The sequence below is a fragment of the Mustela nivalis genome, assembly GCF_964662115.1.
Source record: "Mustela nivalis genome assembly, chromosome: 13".
NCBI lineage: Eukaryota > Metazoa > Chordata > Mammalia > Carnivora > Mustelidae > Mustela > Mustela nivalis.
In genome coordinates, this window is record NC_139032.1 from 17,860,609 (window position 1) to 17,884,969 (window position 24,361).

The window sequence follows — 24,361 nt, forward strand, 5'->3', positions numbered from 1 at the left end:
TTTTCAAATGAGAAACAAACCCACATTCAACCCAACTGACTGTGTTCTCTACTGGAGACAGCTGTCCCTCTATCCTGACAGAGATTGGTTACAATTGTGTCATTTCTTTTAAGTTCACCTGGAAAAAAAAAAAAGTTTTTGGGAGGGTGTAGGGCACAAAGTCTAAAAGAAAGGAAAAACTAAGCAGGTTTTATCCCCGCCTCACAGCGGAAGAGTTGGAGCCCAGATCTTGAAGCCCCTCAAGTCATCCAGCAGGTACGTCTTAGGCTGTAACTAAGAACGAGGCCTTCAGACACTTGCTCCTGAGTATCTTCACTTCTACCTCACCAGCTCTTTGAAAAATCAGGGAGACTTCATAGCGGGGGGAAGGGGAAACAGCTTATTTGAGAGTTAGTGAAGGAAAAGAACCTCTTGTTTCAAGACGCTTGTCCAACTCCTACACAAAAGGCCAAGTGGCGCGCTGGGGTGAGAAAGAGGTTAGGTCTCCAAAGGAAGTTATTTCCCCAACTTGAAAGAGATATTTGGTTCTCTTCCAAAGGCAGGGGAACCTTTTAAAAACAAATCAATTCCTCATTTTAGGAACAACCATATGGAGCATGTACCCTGGATCAAATGCCACGTCTGAGAAATGTCACCATCAAAGCTGAGTCCAGCCCCTGAACCCCCCAACAGGATAAAATCTTATCAGCAATTCATAAAAAACAGCTGTCTTTCCCTCTTGTTTCACCGTATATTTTTTTGCTTAAGTAAACAAACAAAGCGTTTGTTCCAACAGTCAAAAAATCATTTTTTCTAGATGCTTCTTTTGGCTCCTCTCTTCCCAACTGTTACACACCTTCACCCTTATTTAGTGTACTTGGTCATGTGTGTGTTAAAAGTTGAAAAAGCCCTCTCTCTTTCCCTGTCTCCCTCTAACCTGCCCCTCACCTTTCTCCTCCTCATTTTCCTACACACCCCACCTCTCTTCCTCTTTTTTATTCTCCACCATCATCACGACCAGCACCATCCCTATCTCAATTCCAACCCTTACCACCCATTAAGAAAAAAAGGAAAACAGATTTAGAAAATGTGCACACCACTGCTAAGAATCAGTCGATGTGCATTTTATTCCTTGAGTTTTTAACATGATTCGTGGTATTGGTGGAGTCAATCAAAAATTGTGTTTTTTACTGAAGGATGGACCAAATGCGTAAACGTGTTGGTATTTGGGGGAACAGGAGTTGTCACTACTGGCAGAGAGTGATGAATATGGATTGCAGTCAAGTGGGTGGAAATGTGGTATTGCATGTAAATTGGAGATTAATGATTAACATGTCTGTATTTATCTGTAACTCTGTGTATGAATGCATGTGTGCATAATGTGTGTGTGTGTGTGTGTGTGTGTGCGTGCGCATGTGCATATGTATGTTCCAGCTCTGTCCACCGAAGGGGTGAGAAGCACATGCGAACCAAACAGCAATGAGCTCACCCAGCTTCCAGATCTTGGATTATGATTGCATTTCCCTATAAATGGAACCAGTCTCCTTGGAGAAAGGGCTGAGTCCATGACTGGGACAGACACAGCCAATGTAGACCTAAAACTACTTGTGCCAAGGGGCAACAAAACAAAACTAATAATAATAATAATAATAAATACTCCAAGAATAATGAGGGATGCAGGAGCAGCATAAAGGGGCTACCAGTGGCCTCTGTCTGACACCAAAAAAGAATAATTATGACATTTTATTGAAATAAAAACCTCTTAAAAAGGGGGGTTTTTTTGGGTGGTAAAATATACAAGCAATTTACTACCTTAACCATTTTTCAATGTACAGCTTAGTGGTATTAAGTCCATTAACACTGGACAAGCATCACCGCCTCCCATCTTTGGAACTTGATTTTGCAAACTGAAACTCTGTACCTATTGAACAGTATTGCCTATTACCTATTGCCACTGCCGCAGCCCCTGCCAATCACTATTCTATTTTCTGTCTCCATGAATTTGACTACTCGAGGGACTTCATAGAAGGGGAATCACACAATCGTTGACCTTTGACTCAGCATAAGGTCTTCAAGATTTATCCATGTAGTAGAACGTATCATTCCTGTCTAAGGCTGCAAGGTATTTTATCAAACATACATATTTTATTTATACATTCATCTGTTGACAAATAGGGTTATTTCCACCTTTAGGCTATTATGAATAATGCTATGAACACAGATGTACAAGTATCTGAGTCCTTGCCTCTAATTCTTTTGGACACATACCCAGAAGCAGAATTACTGGATCAGAGAATTATTCTGTGTTTAACTTTTTGAGGTCTAGCATAATTTTTAAAAAAGGGAAAAAGAAGACTTTCTCTATGGAAAATTCCCAGCTGCCTTGGAAGCTCACTCTAAGACTCATGTTTTGTGCCAGGCTAGATTGTCATGAAACAGAACCCTACTGAGATTCTTCTCAGTCCTTCTAATTTGCCTTGGGCACATTATCTAATCTCTTTAGGCTTTGGTTCTCTGAAACGTGAAAGTATCTGGGTTGACCAAGAAGCCACTTGTGGGTCCCTTCAAGCTCTGAAATTCTATGACTCTAAAATCATACTTCTTAAGTAGAATTTAGGATGAATCTCCTTTTGAATACATTTTTATGGAAGTGACATTTTAGGGCTTTTCTTCATGGAACTTTAGATGGAATGAGCACCTCCTTTTAATGTTAACCAAAAATCTCTAATCACATTTAAACAGTTCAGCCTGAACATGGTGGAAACATCCCATTGTCCTTATGCCAAAGCAAAATGCCCTCAGATAGGTCCTATCGTACAGTTAGGTTCGGTTCCCAGTCAGGGGCCTCTGGGCATCTCACCAAGGAGCAAACCTCCATCCACAACCCAAGATGCCCCTGGGACATCCAGGGAGACAGAGATGGAAAGTTCCCTTTGGTCCCTTCTATATCTGGATCCTAGGATATAATTAGAAGGCAGATCCCAGAACAGATGTGCAGGGAGTTAGGTTGGAAAGTGTCCACAGAGAGAAGGGGAGAGGAGTAAGGAGGCATGTTGTCTGGAGATCCTAAGATTCTAAGATTATCTGATAAGTGATGAAGCTCTTAGAGGAAGGGGAGATGTTCTCAAAACTAGCCGTAGTAAGAGGTGCCAAAGGGTAGGGCTGCCCAGTAACACTGCATCTCAGGCCCTTGAGTCACAGGGCACAAGGCATTTTCTCATCTCAAAAATATTATTTTTTAAGGCAAAATGAAGGAGGGAATTTTTTAAGCAGAGAATAAAGGTTAAAAGAACCTTGTCCCCAGGTTGATCATAATCTGATGAAATCCCAGAATGTCATTTCATTATTTCCCAGTTCTAAGACTAGTCCTCTCTTCTTCTAGAGTTCAAAAGTTCCAGGTAATCTAGTCTAGTTCCCTCGTTTTACAAACAAGGAAGCAAGTTCAGAAAGGGCCAGGAACGTACCCAGGTTATCAGGTTAACTAGCCATGAAGGCACAGCAACTTCAATTCTTGCTTTGCTCTCCAAAACAGACCTTACACTTTTAAATCCCAGGAACATCAAAGTGGTCTTAAGATGGGCACAAAACAGAAGACATGCCATTCATCTGGGTCTCAACCACTGGCTCATTGAAAGGCGCCGGGAATTAGGGACCATTTCTCAAACACACAGAGATCTTAGAGGTACAAAATGTGTTTGCCTTGCCACCTGAATTAAACCAAACTCATGAGAAGGTCTGAGAGTCTGAACAGATTGAGGATGGGGCTCATTAACACTTATAATTGCATTCCAGATATAATCCAGGCAGAACCCCAAAGCTAAAATGAGTCCCATTCAGACCACTAACAGAATATACTCTTCAGGTTTTCGTTGATCTTTCTGGACTCTCTAACACTGGTTCAAAGTCACTGTCATGTTCTGATTCTTTCCATTTGCAAAATAAATTTGAAGTCATCTCTGGCTTATTTATAGCTCTAAGTTAGTAAGAAAATGGGAAAATACATTTAAATGTTCTCCATGCAGCTGTTTCAAATCTACTGAAGAGACTGCTCTTCAATCCTCAAAGTTCATCCAATGGATGTTTTAATCCTGATATTTCCTTTTCTTAATTGCACGACCCCTTTGTGTAAATATTGAGAGGGGTAATATCGCCAGTGTGAGCTAGCTGAATCACAGCCAGGAAGAAAAAAATAATTAATGAAGGTGGCCAAGAATAGAGATTCTGAGACAGAGAACCCTCCATTCATATTATTTACCACTTGCATAATCAAACTTCTAAACAACCTCTCGCTGGACGTGGTCTTTTCTCACCTGTAGAAAAGCAGGAAGCACCACGGCAACAACTCTACCTGTAAAGTCAGGCCACCTTGATTCCATTTCAAGGTCTGACATGTAATACCTGTACAACCTTGGAGAGACTACTGACCCCACATAAACCTCAGTTTCCATATCCCTGAAGTGGGCAACTGATAGCCACACTGAAGAACTGGTTAGGACAGCATGAGATATTCTCAGTAAAGCCTGGAGCAGCTTCATACTCACTTCACCCACCAGGAGTCCCCACCCTCAGGACCTCACTCAGTAGGAGAGGAAGTGGCCTTCGGTAGTGATAGCACAGGGTTACGCACAATGGGGAAGCACGTGGGTTCAGTCCTACTCTTGACCTCTGCCCTTTCCTCTCTTCTGTGCTGAGATTAGGGGGACCTTGGGAAGGAAGTATGGGGTCTTCCAGAGCTAGTAATGACCTTATGGGGAGTCTTACATTTTGTCTCAGTATTAAAAACTCACATGACTCTGTAATGAGCTACATTCTCTACTCTCAGCTTTGGCAATAACACATGATTATTTTGGTGATCATGTGCCTTAATTGCCATATTTTTCAATTACTTCAGAACTGGGTTGGTGGAGAGGATATGATTTACTGAGTCTCTCTTCTATCTCATAAACAAGCCATTCTTCCCCACAGCCCCATTTTTTGGCTCTATGTGATTCCAAACATCTGCCTGGTGATTCACCTTAAAAAGAGTCCTTGCCACTATCTAACTTGGACAGGCAGAGTACATCTGCAGTTCGCTGAATGCATTTCAGGAGCTGCAATGGTCAATCCCAAGCTTCTTACACTGGGTTACTGCATCCAAAGACTGTGCAAGACTTCTTCATTATCCTGCCACTCGGAAGCAACAGTTCCCAAAGCCAAATATCTCTTTACAAGAAGAAAAATATGGCCATGCTGACTATCTGTTATTGTTTTTGCCCATTATCACAATCCCAAAGGCAAGGAAGCAAAAATGAATCATAGGAAAGAAGCATGCAGTCATCCTTCGGGAAATTGTGGATTTCACCCCTTGGACAAAGCTCTAACACCGCGCTGAATTTATGGTACTATCTTCACAGAAGGTATTAATGTCACTTCATTATTGAGCCCAAAGGGATGCAGAGAACAAGAGAACAAGATTCTCAGTCTCAAAGAACTCCTACTCTGAAGCAGAAGTGATGCATAATTAAAGAATCATAATGTAACACGGTAAATGTAAGGTATTATGGGGACACTGGAAAGAGCGCCTAACCCAAGGGGCCATGGAAGAGGGAAATTGTCAAAGTTTGCTACAGCACTAGATGGCTTATTCATGTGGAATAAATAAAGTCACCTATTTATGACTGCAGAGGCAGTGGTGGCAGGATGTTCCAACAGATGGAGAAAATAAGCAAAAAGAAGCATGGGATACATAGTTCACAGTCCATTAAGGAGGACAGAGGAGGCCATAAAATGTGCCCCTAAAACTCCAGCATGGGCTTCTAAAAAAAATCAGATCCCTTTGCTATGGAAATCAGCAGAAAGGGTTTTGGCAAACTGTCCAGCATCCTTGCCACGCACAAGGTGCATATAACAGACACAATCCTGGGTCCTCATGGAGCTTCCATTCTGGAGGAAGACAAAAACATCCCTGGGTAGGCAAGGAGAGAAGTGAAGGGCAAAGAGAAGAGTGTATGTCAAGTCCAGGACATGAAGGAGTGTTGTCAACACCAGGCCAAGAGAGAGGAGGTCCCAGTGGTTGGGGCGGAATGAGCAAGCACCAGAGCCCGCAGAGATGTGGCTGCTGCCAAGAACCATCATGCTGGTAAGAAAAAATAACAATAATAATAAACAATTCTGGTCTGGTGGATGGAACTAGAGGGTATTACACTCAGCAAAATAAGTCCATCAGAGAAAGACAATTATCATATGATCTTCTTGATATGAGGAAGTTGAGAGGCAACGTGGGAGATTTGGGGGGTAGGAAAAGAATAAATGAAACAAGATGGGATCGGGAGGGAGACAAACCATAAGAGACTATTAGTCTCACAAAACAAACTGAGAGTTGCTCGGGGGAGGTGGGTAGGGAGAGCGTGGTGGGGTTATGGACATGGGGGAGGGTATGTGCTATGGTGAGTGCTGCATTATTGGGTTGGTTTCTTTTTTTTTTTAATTTTTAAATTTTTTATTAACATATAATGTATTATTAGCCCCAGGGGTATAGGTCTGTGACTTGCCAGGTTTACACTTCACAGCACTCACCATGGCACATACCCTCCCCAATGTCCATAACCCCACCATTCTCTCGCTACCCCCCCTAAGCTCCCACGTTGCCTCTCAACTTCCTCATATCAGGGAGATCATATTGAAAGGTCCCCCAATAACAGGTCCATGATCAAAGGAGCGAGACTGATACAAAGCAAAGGTCAAGCAAAGCTTTATTTCACACCAAGTATAGAGAATCAAACTGACTGTTCGGGGCCACCTCTTAAAGAGAGGGTGACCACCCCCAGCCTCACAGACTAACTTTGTTTTTTTTTGTTTTTGGTTTTTTTTTTTTTAATCATACCTGAAAAAAACTCCTGGATTATATGAAATAAAACAGCCTATGTTGATATGTAATATGGTACTTCAGTGAGGATGTAAACAGAAACAGAAATGGAAGAGAAATAACAACGGATGCCACAGAAATACAAAAGATTATATAAGAATATTATGAAATGTTTATTACATGGCAACAAATTGGACAGTCTAGAAGAAATGGATAGATTTCTTTTTATTTTTTTAAAGATTTTATTTATTTATCAGAGAGAGAGGGAGAGAGAGAGAGCACAGGCAGACAGAATGGCAGGCAGAGGCTGAAGGAGAAGCAGGCTCCCCGCTGAGCAAGGAGCCCGATGTGGGGCTCGATCCCAGGACGCTGGGATCATGACCTGAGCCGAAGGCAGCTGTTTTTTTTTTTTTTTTAAAGATTTTTATTTATTTATCAGAGAGAGAGAGGGGGAGAGAGCGAGCACAGGCAGACAGAATGGCAGGCAGAGGCAGAGGGAGAAGCAGGCTCCCTGCCGAGCAAGGAGCCCGATGTGGGACTCGATCCCAGGACGCTGGGATCATGACCTGAGCCGAAGGCAGCTGCTTAACCAACTGAGCCACCCAGGCGTCCCCCGAAGGCAGCTGTTTAACCAACTGAACTACCCAGGCGTCTCTCTCTCTCTCTCTCTTTTTTTTTTTTTTTTAAGAAATGGATAGATTTCTAAAAACAGCTAACCTTCTAAATGGAATCAGGAAAAAAACAGAAAATTTAAACAGAGCTACTACTAGCAATAAAATTAAATCAGATATTTAAAAACTCCCAAAGTACAGAAGTCCAGGACCAGGACTACAGGTAAATTCTATTAAACATTTAAAGAAAAGTTAATACCTATTCTCCAACTACTCCAAAAAACAGAAGAGGAAGGAAAGCTTCCAAATTCATTCTATGAGGCTAACATTACCCTGGTACTAATATCAGATAAAGACACTACAACAAAAGAAAATTACAGATCAGTGTCTCTGATGAAACACAGATATAAAAATCCTCAACAAAACACTAGCAAAACAAATCCAAAGATCCATTTTTTAAAAAGCATCTCTAGGGGCGCCTGTGTGACTCAGTCATTGAGCATCTGGCTATTGACTTGGGTTCAGGTCATGACCTTGTGTCTTGAGACTGGACCCCGTGTCAGGTTCTGCTCTCAGTGGGGAGCCTGCTTGAGATTCTTTCCCTCTGCCCCTCCCTGGATTCTTATATACTCTTTCTCTAAAATAAATTTTAAAAACAATAATAATTTAAAAATCACCACCATGATCAAGTAAGATTTACTCCAGAGATACAAGGATGATTCAAAATTCACAAATCTATCGACATGATACATCACGTTAACAGGAAAAATGATAAAAACTATATGATCATCTCAATAGACACAAAATAAGCATGTGACAAAGTACAACAACCATTCCTGATAAAAACTGTCAATAAAGTAGGGTCTAAAGGACCATACCTCAACATAATAAAGGCCATATATGAAAAACCTACAGCCAGAATCATACTCAATGGGAAAAAACTGAGAGCTTTACCCTTACAAATTAGGAATGGGAAAAAAATGTCTACTCTTACCACTTTGATTCAACACAGTACTAGAAGTCCCTGCTACAGCTATCAGACAAGAAATAAAATGCATCCAAACTGGTAAGAAAGAAGTATTTGCAGATGACACGATTCTATATATAGAAAACCCTACAGACTCCACCAAAAAGCTACTAGCACTGATAAATGAATTCAGTATAGTTTCAAGATTCAAAATTAATATACAGAAATTGGTTGCATTTCTAAACACTAATAACGAAGTAGCAGAAAGAGAAGTTACAAAAACAATCCCATGTACAACTGCACTGGAAAAAAAACCCAAAAACCTAACAATAAACTTAACCAAGAAGGTGAAAGACCTGTACTCTGAACACTATAAAACACTGATGAAAGAAATTAAAAATAATAAGCAAACAGAAAGGCACCCCCATCATCATGGATTGGAAGAACCAATACTGTTGAAATGTCCAAACTAACCAGAGCAATCTACAGATTTAATGTAATCCTTATCAAAATACCGACAACATTTTCCACAGAACTAGAATAAATAACCCTACAGTTTGTATGGAATCACAAAGGACCCCAAACAGCCGAAGTAATCTTGAAAAAGAACAAAGCCGGAAGGGTCACAGTCCTAGATTTCAAGATACACTATAAAGGCATAGTAATTAAAGCAGTATGGTACCAACATCCAAGGAAACACACACATCAAGTGAACAGACTAGAGACCCCAAAAATAAACTCATGCTTATATGGTCAGTTTATCTATGACAAAGGATCCAAAAATGCAAAATGGAGAAAAGATGGTCTTTTCAACCCATGGTGCTGGGAAAACTGAACCCTAACGGGAAACAAAACAAAACAAAACAAAAAAAACACACACACATACAACAAAACAGAAATTGGACCACTTTCTAATACCATACACAAAAATAAGCTCAAAATGGATTTAAAGACCTAAATGTGAGATCTGAAACCATAAAAATTCTAGCAAATATATAGGCAGTAATCTCTTTGACATCAACCATCACAACGATTTTATAGGTATGTCTCCTCTGGCAAGGCAAACAAATGCAAAATTGAACTACAGGAATGAATGAATGAATGAATGAATGAATGAATATAAAAAATAAGCTACCGGAGCTGTATCAAAATGAAAAGCTTTTACACAGCAAAGGAAATATCCGCAAAAAGGCAACCTACCAGATGAGAGAAGCGATCCCCAAATGATGTATCTGACAAGGGGTTAATATCCAAATATAAAGAAATTATACAGCTCAACACCAAAGGAACCCCAAATAATTCTATTAAAAATGGGCAGAGGGCCTGTATAGACATTTTAAAAGACACAGGAAAAGATGCTCAACATCACTAATCATCAGGGAAAGGCAAATCAAAACAACAATGAGATATTACTCACATCTGCCAGAACGACAGGTCAAATAATAAACAAAGTGTTGCTGAGGATGTGGAGAGAAAAGAACCCTCGTGCGTTGTTGGGAGGAATGCAAACTGGTACAACCACTGAGGGAAACAGTATGGAGGTTCCTCAAAAAATTAAAATTAGAATTACCATATTATCCATTATTTCCACTACTGGCTATTTGCCCAAAGAAAACAAAACACTAATTGGAAAAGATACATGCATCCCTAAGTTTACTGCAGCATCATTTACAATAGCCAAGATATGGAGTCAATGCCAGTGTCCATCGATAAGTAAATGTACAAATAAGATGTGGTACCTGTACACACACACATGCACGCGTGTGCGCCACAGAATATTAAAAAGCATGAGATCTTAGCATTTGAAACAACATGGATGGACCTACAGAGTATAATCCTAAATGAAATAAGTCTTTCAGCAAAAAACAAATACCTTATGATTTTTCTCTTACGTGGAATTTAAGGAACAAAGAAAAAGAGACAGGAAAACAGACTCAAACACAGAGCATGGTGACTGCCAGAGGGAGGGAGGTGGGGGTGTGTGTGAAATAAATCAAAGGAATTAAGGGGACACTCACCTCGAGGAGCATTGAGCAATGTACAGAATCACTGAGACATTATACTATAAATCTGAAACTAACATAACACTGTGATGTTAGTTATAATTCAATAAAAATAACTGTACTTTGATGTAGAGTCTTATTAACTAGGAAGTTAATAAAGTAATAACTTTTTAAATTTTGATGAAAGAAGTAACATGTTCAAAACATTGTAGAATATGATTTTTTGCTTTTGAAGCGTGGTTGCCCATAGACTTACATTTTCTATTATCACCAGGAGCCCAAATTACCCTCAGCTGAGAAAAGAAATAAAAACACTGAGAGCTTTGGTGATCTGCCCAAGGCTATTAAGGATGTAAATGACAGTCGGCTATTATCTTATTCCAGTACACCAGGAGCTAATTTGACCTTGGAAAGAAAGACTTTCCTGTTGGGGGTAATTATTTACATTGTTAGGGCTCTACACATCAACGCATTAAAATCATGATGATCATGAAGATGATAAACCCCCAGCCTTCACGCAACTCAACAGGAAGACACAAAGCAGAGATACAACGGGAGGGGGCAGGAGTTCAGGGCCCTGGGGAGTAGGGATGGTCACTGCTCAACCGCAAAGGTCTCCCACAGGTGCGATCCTTCAACTGCCTCCCTTGCTCTAAGTATAAAAGGAAGGGAGGGAACTCAGAGGCATCCAAAATACAATCAGCATCATCTTCCACCTTTTTGCAACCAACTACACTTCAATTATCTAAGTGATTAAAAAAATCAAAAGTTGGCTTTTCTAGATTTTCCAAAAAGTCATCTTTCTACCTTTAAGTAAATTACATACTCAACATACAAAAGTGATTTCCTAACCGGATCCTGTAAATAGCCAAGTTAAACACACCTGTATCTTTACCTCTAATTACAAATCAAAAGTGCCAAAATATTTTAAGATTTGATTGAGGCAAAATACAAAGTAACAGGAATGACGAGAAGCTACTTTAGAATACTGGAGATCATTTTTAATTAAACCCAAGTTCTGGGTGTTAGAAATCAAGGTAAGTGTATGACTTATCTTGTTCAATGTCTCAAAGCTCCCTGAAAATATCTGAGCTTCCAAAGGAAGTGTCAATGGGAAAGAAAAAAAAAAGTGCCAACTGTCCCAGCTTCTAACAAACATGAATTTTACTCTAAAGGTAGGTTTATTTGTAAATACATCTATGCGCCTGCATGTACACACACAACCTATGAATAATTTGTTTCCGATGGAGTCATTACTGTATCCCATTTGAGCTCTCCCCACCCCCAATAAAAGCTTTTACTACAGACAGGATGCTTTCTAGAATATTTTGGCTAGGATAATAGTGCAGAGTTTATCAAGTTAGTGAGAGCATCTATGTCTAAATTCAAAATACTGGAAGAACATGTGACTCCCTTGGCAGGGCTCCAGTAGAAACTCAGGGGGTAATTTATGTTTTGTCACATGTTTGTGGCACTCCCTTCTCAAGGAGGGGATGGGTTGTTCAGAGGAGGCAGGTCTGAGAGGAGTGCAGGTTCTTCATCCTGCCACCTCTCTACCATCCGAAAATGAGGACACAGCTCTGCCAAGAACAGCAACTGTGAAGGACTTGAGATCTAAGAAGATTTAGCATCACTGAGGATCATTCTAGCTTTTATTAAAGAGTCTGAGTCAGGACAGAGTTTGAACATCACATGTTCACCTTTAGATTTTAGGATAACTACAAAGTTGGATGCAATTCAAAAGACCCAAGGCACATATTTCACATATGTTGGGTGGATGGATAGAGGTTCAAAGAGATGGATGGTCACATTGGTTTCTGGACTGTGGATTGTTTTTAACTTCATGAGATTTCCCCTTCTGGCCAGTTTAAAAAACAAAACAAAACATTTCTTTGGGGGCGCCTTGGTGGCTCAGTGGGTTAAAGCCTCTGCCTTCGGCTCACGTCATGATCCCAGGGTCCTGGGATAGAGCCCCACATCAGGCTCTGTGCTCCATGGGGAGCCTGTTTCCTCCTCTTTCTCTGCCTGCCTCTGCCTACTTGTGACCTCTGCCAAATAAATAAATAAAGTATTTAAAAACAAAATAAAACAAAAAAGTATTTCTTTGGATGTGCGAAGTTCATACTCTGCCTTGAGGTAGGGAAAGAAATGAGTATTTCAATGGTCAAACCAATCTCAATACTCCTCATTGCCCCAAACCTTCCTCAACTTCCAACCCAAGCTGAACAGATAGTGGGGTTAGTTTTACCTGTGATGGTGATAAAGGAGAAACCTGGTTCTTTCTCCATCTTATTCTTTCCTGTTTTCCAAACTCTTGTATTTCAAGCTCTGATTACAGCAATTTTCACAGTAAAGTCAACGCTGATTAATCCGAGAACTACTGGCATAAATGGAAAAACTCCAGCCCAAGATTTTGGTGGAGAATTTCTTCTTGTTGTTATTATGACACTAGCGAGAACTCCAAGTTCTTACTAAGGAGAAAAATGTACCATGCGATTTTTAATATCCAATGGGACACAGAAAGAAAGAGAATGAATTTAACATTTGCCAGAGAACCAGCAACCCTGGGTTCCAGCCAAAGTCTCAACATTAGTCTCTCTGTTCCCAGAAGCTCATGCAGAAGCTGACTTTTCAGACTGGATGAGGAAGTGGGACTGAAAAATGTATTTAAACAGATGTTTTAAAAATTAGAAAATAAGAGGGTCTTAAAAAACTTCAAGCTCTGAGAAACTCTTCTATAAAAAAAAGTGGCAGACGTTGACCATTTTCACTTAACTGGGCCTGATTTCCTCACAGGGGTCTTAATAGACCCATCTGGAATTCAGCCCCTTGTTTTGTGAAAATGAGGTTAAGGCGAATTGCTCCACACACACACACCGATATGAAACATTATCAAGCCTCCTTTTGGTGTTAAAAAAAAAAAAAAAAGTAATATCCTTGATCCTGACCCGAAAATACTAGACTTCATTGCTTTAATGTGAAGTTGGCTATTTGATGTTTAAGTCGTATACCTGGTGAATTACCATCTCAACAAATAAAAGTATCTATTAACGATGAGTAAAAATATTTAACGACTTCATTTCCTGGTGTAGGATCTCCACGTAGGACCTGTAAGGTATGTTGACTACAAACAGCCTCTATACCTTGAGCAGACGATCAGCCTGACCTGCATCCCTGATTCTTTACTGACCAACAAAGAAATGATCATTTCTATGTCAACAACAGTAGGAAGAGGAGGAGGAGAAAGCACCATTGCCACGACCTCCTGGATGGGGACGGGATGAAGATGGGGCTCCTCTCTCTCTCCCGACCCCCACCCAATCCCTGGAAGCTCCTGGTCTGAGGCTGGCTGTCGAGGCCCCTGTAACATTCAAAGGAAACAGAGAGTCTGCCCTGAATCATATAGGTCGCCTTGGAGATGCTACCCTCACAAAAGTCATCAAGGCAGCCGATTCAGCGGAACAAAGCGAACATCCCCAGTGCCCACCCTTCAGCTTACCCTTGGGTGGAGATGAATGAGGTCATTCCATGCAAAAGAGTCCCAGAAGTCCCCTTCCCCATTACCAAAAGGTTGATAGGAAAGCAGAACCCAGACTAAACACTTCCAAATAATGTTAAGGGATTTCTATCAGTGCTTCTCAGTCGTAGCCACTTAATGAGAAGCACTGCAGAGGCTTCTAAAAGTTCAGGCTACATTCCAGGAATACTTAGCATGGACTTTCTGCAGGTGGTACCTGGGTAGGGGGGTGGGCAGCAGCAAAGCTTCCTAGGTGATTCCAATGTGCAGCCAAGACTGAGAACGAAGGTCGGCAGCATCCTGGGGCCTGATACACCTAGCAGTCAGGAGAGCGAAACGTGGGCACCAAAACTCAAGCCACAGCGAGGAACTGGTGACAAAGGCATCCTGTTACCCAAATGCAGGGCCCGCACGACTTCAAACAGAACTAGCAAAGGTCCCGTGCATCAAGTAAACACCCCCCTCCACACCCCCAACTCTGCAATTCAGGCTCTTGAGAGCTGCTTCTGGCAGGAAGGCCCAAGCCTATCCTCTCAAAGGTGCCTTGGAATTCAGCAAAAGCAACCAGTGGAAGACTCAGATGCTTTTTGCAGGGAATTTCAGACTTCACACGTTCAGAAACGCTGAATCAGAAATGAGGTACTTGGCTCAGAAAGGCAGGCAAAATCATCTTAGTGCTTAATGATTAACTCTCCTTTTTAAAGATCTTTTTGCGTGGAGCCCTTGCAATGAGCTGTCTGTAATAACCCAGTGGGGTGAAGAGGTCTCCCGAGCAGGAGGGCAGGGGAAGAGCTGCAGTCAGCAGCCCAAGAGCCTGGAGACCTTTCTCATTTTTCCAGGGATCACTGACCATAGAACAAAAAGGCTTTTGAGAAGTCAGGCAGCGCTGTCCTTTGCCCTTGGGAAATACACACTTGCCATCATCCACACAGATTCTGTGGAACCTTTAGAAGGATAAAAAGTATTTTCTTTACTGCAGGACAGGCCTAGAATGAGAATTTCCCAAGTTGGACAGGCTACAAACAGCAAAAAATATGAAGCTTCTTCAGGCTTCAGTGAAATCATCACTAGTAAACATGAGTTATAAGCTGACTCCGTTTAGAAGCCCTGCCACTGAGCAATTGCCTTTGTAATATTTATTCAAGAAGTCATAAATTCTACTATGTGCTCATACGACACTCTTGAGAGACATTCATGAAAATTAAGCCTTATCAACACAGTGAGCAAACACATATGAATCATCCCTTAAAAAAAAAAAAAACAAAACAAAACAGGAAAGGTATAAGAAAATAATCTTTCAGGCTATATATCTTAATTAGAAAAAAAAACAAAACATATTGGTTAAAAACCAAATGCTGAACTAAATTCCTGATACATTTCCTTCATAAGAAGCCTATCAAGGGGCACCTGGGTGGCTCAGTGGGTTAAAGCCTCTGCCTTCGGCCCAGCTTATGATCCCAGGGTCCTGGGATCGAGCCCCGCATCGGGCTCTCTGCTCAGCAGGGAGCCTGCTTCCTCCTCTCTCTCTGCCTGCCTCTCTGCCTACTTGTGATCTCTGTCTGTCAAATAAATAAATAAAATCTTCCAAAAAAAATAAAAAGAAGCCTATCAAGTCATAGGCAGAGATTTTTAACAACCTAGCTGAGCAATAAAATCACTACCATGTAAAATAAGACCCTCTAGGGGCACCTGGTGGCCCAGTTCATAGAGCCTTCTCTCATAGAGCCTTCAACTCAGGGTCCTAAGGTCAAGCCCTACACTGGGCACAGAACCTACTTAATAATTAAATACACCCTAATCACTTAGTTCTCTTCTACATACTTCCAAGAAAGTGTTCCCACCTCTGAAAAATACAAAATAATGTAATTAAATAGTAATAAACAAGGAAAAGATTGACTATAAAACTATTTAAGGTTCTATTTCTCACCCTCCTAACTAATCATTTGTTTCAAGTCATGCAATACTCGGTAAAGAACACGTGTATCAAGCTTCCTACACTCATTACTTAATACATGAACACTAATCATTTTATTATCTTATGATCTAAGTAGGGTACTTTGTTACAGTTTCACCTTTGGAATCGGGACTAGCCCCCAGAAAAAATTATTTGGCAAACAATACAGAAGGAATGCGTGACAAAGACCTAAACAAGTAATAGAAGAAACAGTAAGTCCATTTTTGGGTTTTGAACTTGGCCCAATAATAACCTTGTATTTCTGGAGTGTCATTTCATGTGTCCTGCACTTCCTTTTGCCCATGTTGGCTTAGGAAGGAGACAGAACATGTGTTGTCTGCATTTAACCTTTGGGGAAACGGAAGACCAGGGAGGTTGCATGGCTCCCCCAAGGACTCGGGTGGGCCACCACAGCCTGTGGATAAAATCCACTCGTTGCCTGTTTTTGTACGGCTCACGAGTTAGGAATAGCATTTACATTTTGCAAATAGTTTCCAAGTGAGCCCACTCGTTTGTTGACACCTCTCCTACGGGTGATTTTGCACTACGACAGAGCAGAAAAGAGAGTCTATGGCCCTGAAAGCCAGAAACATTTATTCTCTGGTCCTTGACAGAAAAAGATTGCTGAGTCTTGCCCAAGGCCCACAGGGGAACCATGAACAGAGCCCAGATTTTTGGGAACCCAACCAGTGTTCTTCCTACTCAATCTTGTGCCTCTCCGTAAGCCCATGGTTCATCCCAGGCATTTTTATGAGGGCTAAGAAGAAGTTTATGAAGCATAAATGTTGGTACTTGGAATAGAAAGAAAGAAGGCATTGTGAAGGGAGCCAGATACAGCAAATGAGGAGGAGACAGGAGAGGAATCTGACCCCAGCATAGACCATATCCAGAATCTCACGTGATTTGCATGATTTAAATGACGAGATTTGGACAATTTTGAGTTGAGATTTCAATTAGATTTGAGACTTAGAGTTCATGCTGGAATGGGACAAATAAATTTTGCATGTGGAATTAACATGCATGGGGGGGGGCAGAGGGCAGACTGCCCTGGGTTGGATAATGTCCCCCTAAATTCATCCCACCCCCATACCTCAGAAAGTAACTGAAATAGTGTCTTTATAGGTATAATCAAGTTCTGATGAGGTCATCTTTGGAATGAGGGTGGGCTCTAATCCAATGATAGGTGTCCTTATAAAAAGAGGGAAATTTGGACACAAAGAGGAGAATGCCATAAGAACAGAATCACAAAGGAGAGAAGTCTGCGTGAGAACAGGCAGGGACTGGGGTGACATGTTTACAAGCCAATGGGCTCCAAGGATATCTAGCATCACCAGAAGCTAGGAGAGAAGCACAAAACAGAGGCTCCCTCAGAGCCTCCAAGTGGAATCCGTCAACCTTGACTTCAGGCTGCTAGCCTCCAGAACCATGAAAGAATGTAAATCTTTATATTACTGTATTTATTGAAATAATCTGCAAGTGAGCAGACCTACGCAATTCAAACCCATGGTGTTCAAGGGTCAACTGTGTAAGTGATTAAAAAAGAATTATACAATTTTTACAAAAGATTTATTTATCTCAGAGACAGAGAGAGCACAGAAGCAGCGGGAGGGGCAGAGGGAGAGGAAAAAGGAGAGAGAGAATCTCAAGCAGATGAGATGCTGAGCCCAACACAGGGATACTTCACAAGATCCTGAGATTATGACCTGAGCGGAAACCAGGAGTGGGCTACTCAATCAAATGAGTTCACCCATGCGCCCCAGAATTGCACACTTTCAACCAGATACAAGACATGTATCAAAACCAACATACCACAGACCCACTACAGTCACTTCTATCTTTTTTTTATCTTTTTTTTGACAGATCACAAGTAGGCAGGGAGGCAGGCAGAGAGAGAGAGAGAGGAGGAGGAGGAGGCAGGCTCCCTGCCGAGCAGAGAGCCCCGATGTGAGGCTGGATCCCAGGACCCTGGGATCATGACCTGAACCGAAGGCAGAGGCTTTAACCACTGAGCCACCCAGGCGCCCCTACAGTCACTTCTAGAATCTCCCCATGGTTCAGTATGCACCTCTCACATTGCTTGGCACCAGATATACTAAAGGTTAATTCTCCAACCCAACCCCATATACACACATTTTTCAGCATAACATTTTTGAAGGTTGAAGCAAGATACATTCCTTCATTTCTTCGAAAGTATAAGGAAATGGTGATAAAGACATGAAGTTGCAGACATAATAGAAAGGTAAGTCAAAAATTAGGTACATGCAATGTCCCCATGTAATTCAGTCACTGAATAAAAAACTTAGATTCACTACTTTAAAACTCTTTGTAGACCATATATAAAATACAGATGAATACAGTTGCTACAAGTTCATGAGAAAGTTGTCATTGGGGTCCACACTAAAGCCCATGCAATGCTGATATTTTAGCAGCTAAATTCTTTTTAGTAGACCCACAAGAGACTCATCTGAGACAGAATTTTCCTATTTATCATAAGGTCTTGTTGTATCATGGTATCAATTATTTTATTTTTTTAAAAGATTTTATTTATTTATTTGACAGAGAGAGATCACAAGTAGGCAGAGAGTTAGGCAGAGAAAGAAGGGGAAGCAGGCTCCCCGCTGAGCAGAGAGCCCACTGTGGGGCTCGATCCCAGGACACTGAGATCATGACCTGAGCCGAAGGCAGCGGCTTAATCCACTGAGCCACCCAGGCGCCCCGGTATCAATTGTTTTAAATGAACTATTCCTAGAGATACCACCTCACACCAGTCAGAATGGCTAAAATTAACAAGTCAGGAAATGACAGATGCTGGTAAGGATGTGGAGAATGGGGAACCCTCCTACACTGTTGGTGGGAATGCAAACTGGTGCAGCCACTTGGAAAACAGTATGGGGGTTCCTCAAAAAGTTGAAAAGAGAGCTACCCTATGACCCAGCAATCACACTGTTGGGTATTTACCCTAAAGATAAAAATATAGTGATCTGAAGGGGCACGGACACCTGAATGTTTATAGCAGCAATGTCCACCATAGCCAAACTATGGAAAGAGCCTAGATGTCCATTAACAGATGAATGGATAAAGATGATGTGGTATATATACACAATGCAATACTATGCAGTCATCAAAAGAAATGAAATCTTGCCATTTACAATGATGTAGATGGAACTAGAAGGTGTTATGCTGAACGAAATAAGTCAATCAGACAAAGACAATTATCATATGATCTCCCTGATATGAGGAATTTGAGAGGCAACATGGAGGGTTTGGGGGACAGGGAAGGAAAAAGTGAAACAAGATGGGATCAGGAGGGAGACAAGCCATAAGAGACTCTTAATCTCACAAAACAAACTGAGGGTTGCTGAGAGGAGGGGGGTAGAGAGAGGGTGGCTGGGTTATGGACACTGGGGAGAATATGTGCTATGGTGAGTGCTGTGAAGTGTGTAGCCTGGCAATTCACAGACCTGTACCCCTGGGGCTAATAATACATTGTATATTAATAAAAAATTAAAAATTAAAAAAAAATAAAGAAAAAATAAAAAACAAAACAAAACTATTCCTGGTCTAGATTTTAAATGAACTCAGTATTTTCATTTATTTATTTATTTATTTATTTATTTATTTATTTATTTATTTAAAGATTTTATTTATTTATTTGACAGAGATCACAGTAGACAGAGAGGCAGGCAGAGAGAAAGAGAGGGAAGCAGGCTCCCTGCTGAGCAGAGAGCCCGATGCGGGACTCGATCCCAGGACCCTGAGATCATGACCTGAGCGGAAGGCAGTGGCTTAATCCACTGAGCCACCCAGGCTCCCTGAACTCAGTATTTTCCAATGGATTTGCCTTCCAATATACCATATAAAATTGTATTTGCCTCCTCCCTCCACACTCTTGTTTCATTATTTTCTTATGTTTTGAAACAAAACTGTATTTTTTAAAAGATTTTACTTATTTACTTGAGAGAGAGCAAGCAAGAGAGAGAGAGCACAAGGTGGCAGGGGTGGGGCAGAGGGAAAGGGAAAAGCAGGCTCCCCACTGCGCAGAGAGCCCATGCAGGACTTGATCCCAGGACCCCAAGATCATGACCTGAGCCAAAGGCAGACTCTTAACATACTGAACCATCCAGGTGCCCCTGAAACATAACTGTATTTTAAATAACCAGTAGCGATAGCAAAGTAAATACCAGCTTGATACTAGTACTTTATGAGAGTCTGGTGCCAGTTGAGACATAAGCATCACATTTCTAAACCATCATTTAGCTCCAAAAATAAAGAAAGAAAACCCCACCAACAGCTCTGAGTGGTGTGCAGGGCATCTATGACACTATTTCCTAAGACTGGGCATTCTGGAAAAGCCCAAGATCTCTACTGCGCCAATGGAGAAATTCACGGGGTATCTTAGCTTTACGAGTAAATGTGTATGTCTTCCTTCTCTCAGTACCTGAAAAAAGGAATCTAAATGGATGCGTTTCTGGAAGCCAGTGCACTAGGGACCACCACAATACCCTCATGACGGAACTCCAGCAGAAGACAGACCGTGGAGCTGAAGTTCATCACACTCTTCTGGAGCTGAAGCTCCATGGGGTTCTAGGTTTCTGACCAAAGCACCCTGACCATCCTTCCGTCCACAGCCACCTGCTATCTAGAGAAGAAAAGCATGCACCCGCAAGCAGGGCCAATGCCCCTGAGGCACTTTACCTTGTTCTGCTCACACACGTAGTGTATCCTCAGAGTGTCCATGGCTCTGATCATGGCTTGCATGGCGGTGAATATGTTTTGGTAAACCAGCTTCGTGAATCCCTTTCTATCTTCATCGCTGTAACCGGACCCATGGATGATTCTCATTTGCTTGATAAAGGTGCTTTTGCCACTTTCACCAGTTCCTAGTAAGACAACACAAGGGGGAAAACACAGTCAGTGGTTTTTGAAAGGAGCACGCTGAGAAATAAAGACCCTCCTGGCCATGTTGGTCTATATTATGAAGAATAGGTTGATTGGGTGAACATGAACTTGGAAAGGGCCTGCCAGTAGTACAGTAGTAGTATCCTAGACACCAGGCAGAGGGGTCCCTATCTTCTACCCTGTGCATCTCTCACTCTCCTTCTCTTACTCTAACAGACACACATGCACACACACACACACAATTTACTACAGGTTCATGAGTGTGTCCGTGCCTTGGAGTAATTCTAACCATCATCTCTTGTAACTAACACCATCTTGGCCCCAGGGAAATGCTTCCCCACATCCCTTGTCCCGAGCTCCTCTGACAATAGGCAACTATGTCCAAAGGTTTGAGGGTTTCATCACTTGCCAGTACAGCAGTAGTGGTGATGGAGGCTACCTCAGAGCTCGGGGAGCATTTGAGCAAGAGGACAGAAGTCTGATTCACCTGCCCATTCCTGTCTTTCAGATACATGAACACAACTGATCCTTGCACAGTCAATCACCATCCCCAGTTTTGCCAACTGTCTGTATTCTTGTTCCTCCTCTCATTTCACTTTGTCATTCAGGAGCAACTCCAAAGTCACAATCCCTGCACATGGCACTTGAGGAACAGTTTATGCATCAAACCATTCCTACTACTCTAAATTTGTAGGGATGTCCAGATATGACGTGTGAAATATGATGCCAGGACTTCATGTTAATATCAGACCGAACTATTGCATGAAAAGACAATGAGAGTTGTAGTTTAATGAAAGAGATTGATATGATGCAACTGAAATATTTTCTAACATTTTGTGATCATTTATTGTACCTAAAGTGAATATAATGTTACATGTCAATTATATCTCAGTAAAAAAAGATAACTTATTGTATGAGATCCCATTACCATATTTGCTTTCTCACTCCTCCTGCAAACTCACAACCACAAGTTATATTCTATTTGGGGTCCATTTTCGAATCTCCATATTGCTTTAAGGATTCTGTAACAATTCAGGTTGGTGTGCCCCAACCAGGGGCAAATTCCAGATTGAAATTAATGAGAACCTATCTCACAACTAAAGTGATTTGAGATGAATTCTAGCTTTGAATAGATGAGTTGTACAATAGTCAATATATTTAACAAAGCTATTGCAAAAAAGCTGTCTCAGTATTTCTGTAAAAAGAACACAACTTACACAAATATCTTAATTAAAATATACTTGTTGATTTTTCTATAAGGGCAGCAAAAAAATTATTAAATAGAAAATGGTTAATTAAAAAATCTTTACTATTCACCCATATCTCATTGACCCAACAGAATACCCAGACAGTGCAATGATAGATAAGTTCAATAATCTTTGATACTTTGCTAACCCTGAGTCACATAAAAAACATAGTTGGACACATCTTTTTTGACATTTTAGTTATGAAGACATGTTCATCATGGTAAGAGGATAGAACATATTGATAGCAGTTCGTTAGCTTGATTATAATCTGTAACCATCTGGCCTTACAGGATGTGGGTCTCTGTGTGGACTCTTACAGGGGCCTTGTGAACATCAGGATATAGGACCTATCACCAGAGCCCTGAGAAGCACTTAGGAGACTTGCTCAATTTCTCCACATGGATAGTTGAGATACACCTGTTTGTGTTTGATAAGAATTTTCCTTACAAGAAAAATGTTCCTTTAGATTAACCTTTTCAAAACACAAACCTGCTTTTCTATCTCCCCAACCTCACTCAGAAACCTGAACAGTTACCCTCCCAGCCTGCTCAGGAAGAAAGACAAACCTCCTCACTATGGCCACCACAGCTGTGTGGTCTGCCCCCTGGGTCTTCACCGGCCTCCTCTCACACAGGCTTCCTTCCACCCTCTGCTTTCTGGCACACTGGCTTCTTGCAGATCTTCCCTTCTCACCGCTTTGGCTCATGCTCTACATGTTCCTGGAATGGTCTTCCTTTGTCCCGCTTGCCTTGGCTCTTGGCCTGGCCTCCCTAATGAAGTCAGGTTCCCTGACTGGAAGTTCTCATGGTACCAGTTGTAGCACATGTTCTGGCTGCTCTCTTGCCCATTAAAATCATTCTCCATTTGACACGCATCTTCCCTGCCAGCCCCTGAGCTCCATAATGGGAGAGGGCGGCCATGTTTGTTTTTACTCACACTGTCTCCCCTTTGCCAGGATAATGTCTGACAATGGGCACATGCTTAATAAGCTTTTAAATTACTTTAAATTGTGGTAAAATAGACATATGATTTACCATCTTCATCATTTTTAAGTGTTCAGATCCTAAGTGTTAGTACATTATAGAGATTATACATTGTATAATCTCCAGAATTCTTCCTCTTGCACATGCATTAAACAACTCCCCCTGACTCCCGGCTCCAGCTCCTGGGACCACCATTCTACTTTCTGTCTCTATGCATGTGACTACTCTAGATACCTAGATACCTCATAAAAGCAGGATCACATCAGTATCTGTCTTATTTCACTTAGCATAATGTCCTCAAGGTTTGTTCACGATGTTGCATGTGACTAGATTTCCTTTCTCTTAAAGACCTGAATAATATAGCAGTATATTTGAAGTATATAATAGTAATTAAGAATATAACCAATCTCAATTACCTGGATACTACAGGTATGGGCCACAGGGTCGGTTATCCTCTCTCAATCTGAGCTCTGTGAGTGGCATGACTTCAACCACAGCAGGAACCACCACAAAAAGTGGCCAAGCAGGAGCCTCACCCTGATTCTCTGTGACCCTTTCTGGGTCATTCCTCTTTCCCAATATTGGCAACTATTTGGATAGTCACTGTGTGGCTGCTATTTTATACAAGCGAAGTCCTATCTTCTTGCAACCAGCCTGCAAGGTTTGTATTGTCACCTTTGTTTTACAGATAAAAACAAACAAACAAACAAACCTGGGGCTCACCAGGTCAATTTCCATTGACAGATGAATGGATAAAGATGATGTGATACACACACACACACACACACACACACACACACAGATGAATATTACTCAGGCATCAAAAAGAATGAAATCTTGCCATTTGCAATGATGTGGATGGAAGTAGAAGGTATTATGCCAAGCAAAATAAGAGAAAGACAAATACCATATGATTTCACTTTTATGTGGAATTTCAGAAATTCCACATCAATGTTTCTTAAGGAATTTAAGAAACAAAACAGATGAACACAGGGGAAGGGAAGAAAAAATAAAATAAGATGAAAATTGAGAGGGAAGCAAACCATAAGAGATGTCTAACTCTAGGAAACAAATTGAAGGCTGCTGGAAGGGAGGTAGGTGGGGGGAAGGGCTAACTGGGGGATGGACATTGAGGAGGACACTTGATGTAATGACACTGGGTGTTACATGCAACTGATCAATCACTAAATTCTACCTCTGAAGCTTAAAAAAGGAAGGAAGGAAGGAAGGAAGGAGGAGAGAAGGAAGGAGAGGAGAGAGAAAAGGAGAAAAAGAAAGGAAGAAAAAAATCAAAGAAAAAGAAAAGGAAACTTTGGGCTCCGATTAGTTAAGTGGTCTCTGCAAAACCATACCATTC

At 41.3% G+C, this 24,361-nt stretch overlaps 1 protein-coding gene across 1 annotated transcript in view; it reads right to left on the reverse strand.

The window, feature by feature from the left end:
- LOC309845946 (guanine nucleotide-binding protein subunit alpha-14) overlaps nt 1–24,361 on the reverse strand; it is a 191,368-nt gene that overhangs the window by 64,060 nt on the left and 102,947 nt on the right. The window contains exon 2 of the mRNA XM_082694486.1: nt 20,571–20,755. Within this exon, the coding sequence (XP_082550612.1) occupies nt 20,571–20,755 (185 nt within the window). The remainder of the gene's footprint in view (nt 1–20,570; nt 20,756–24,361) is intronic.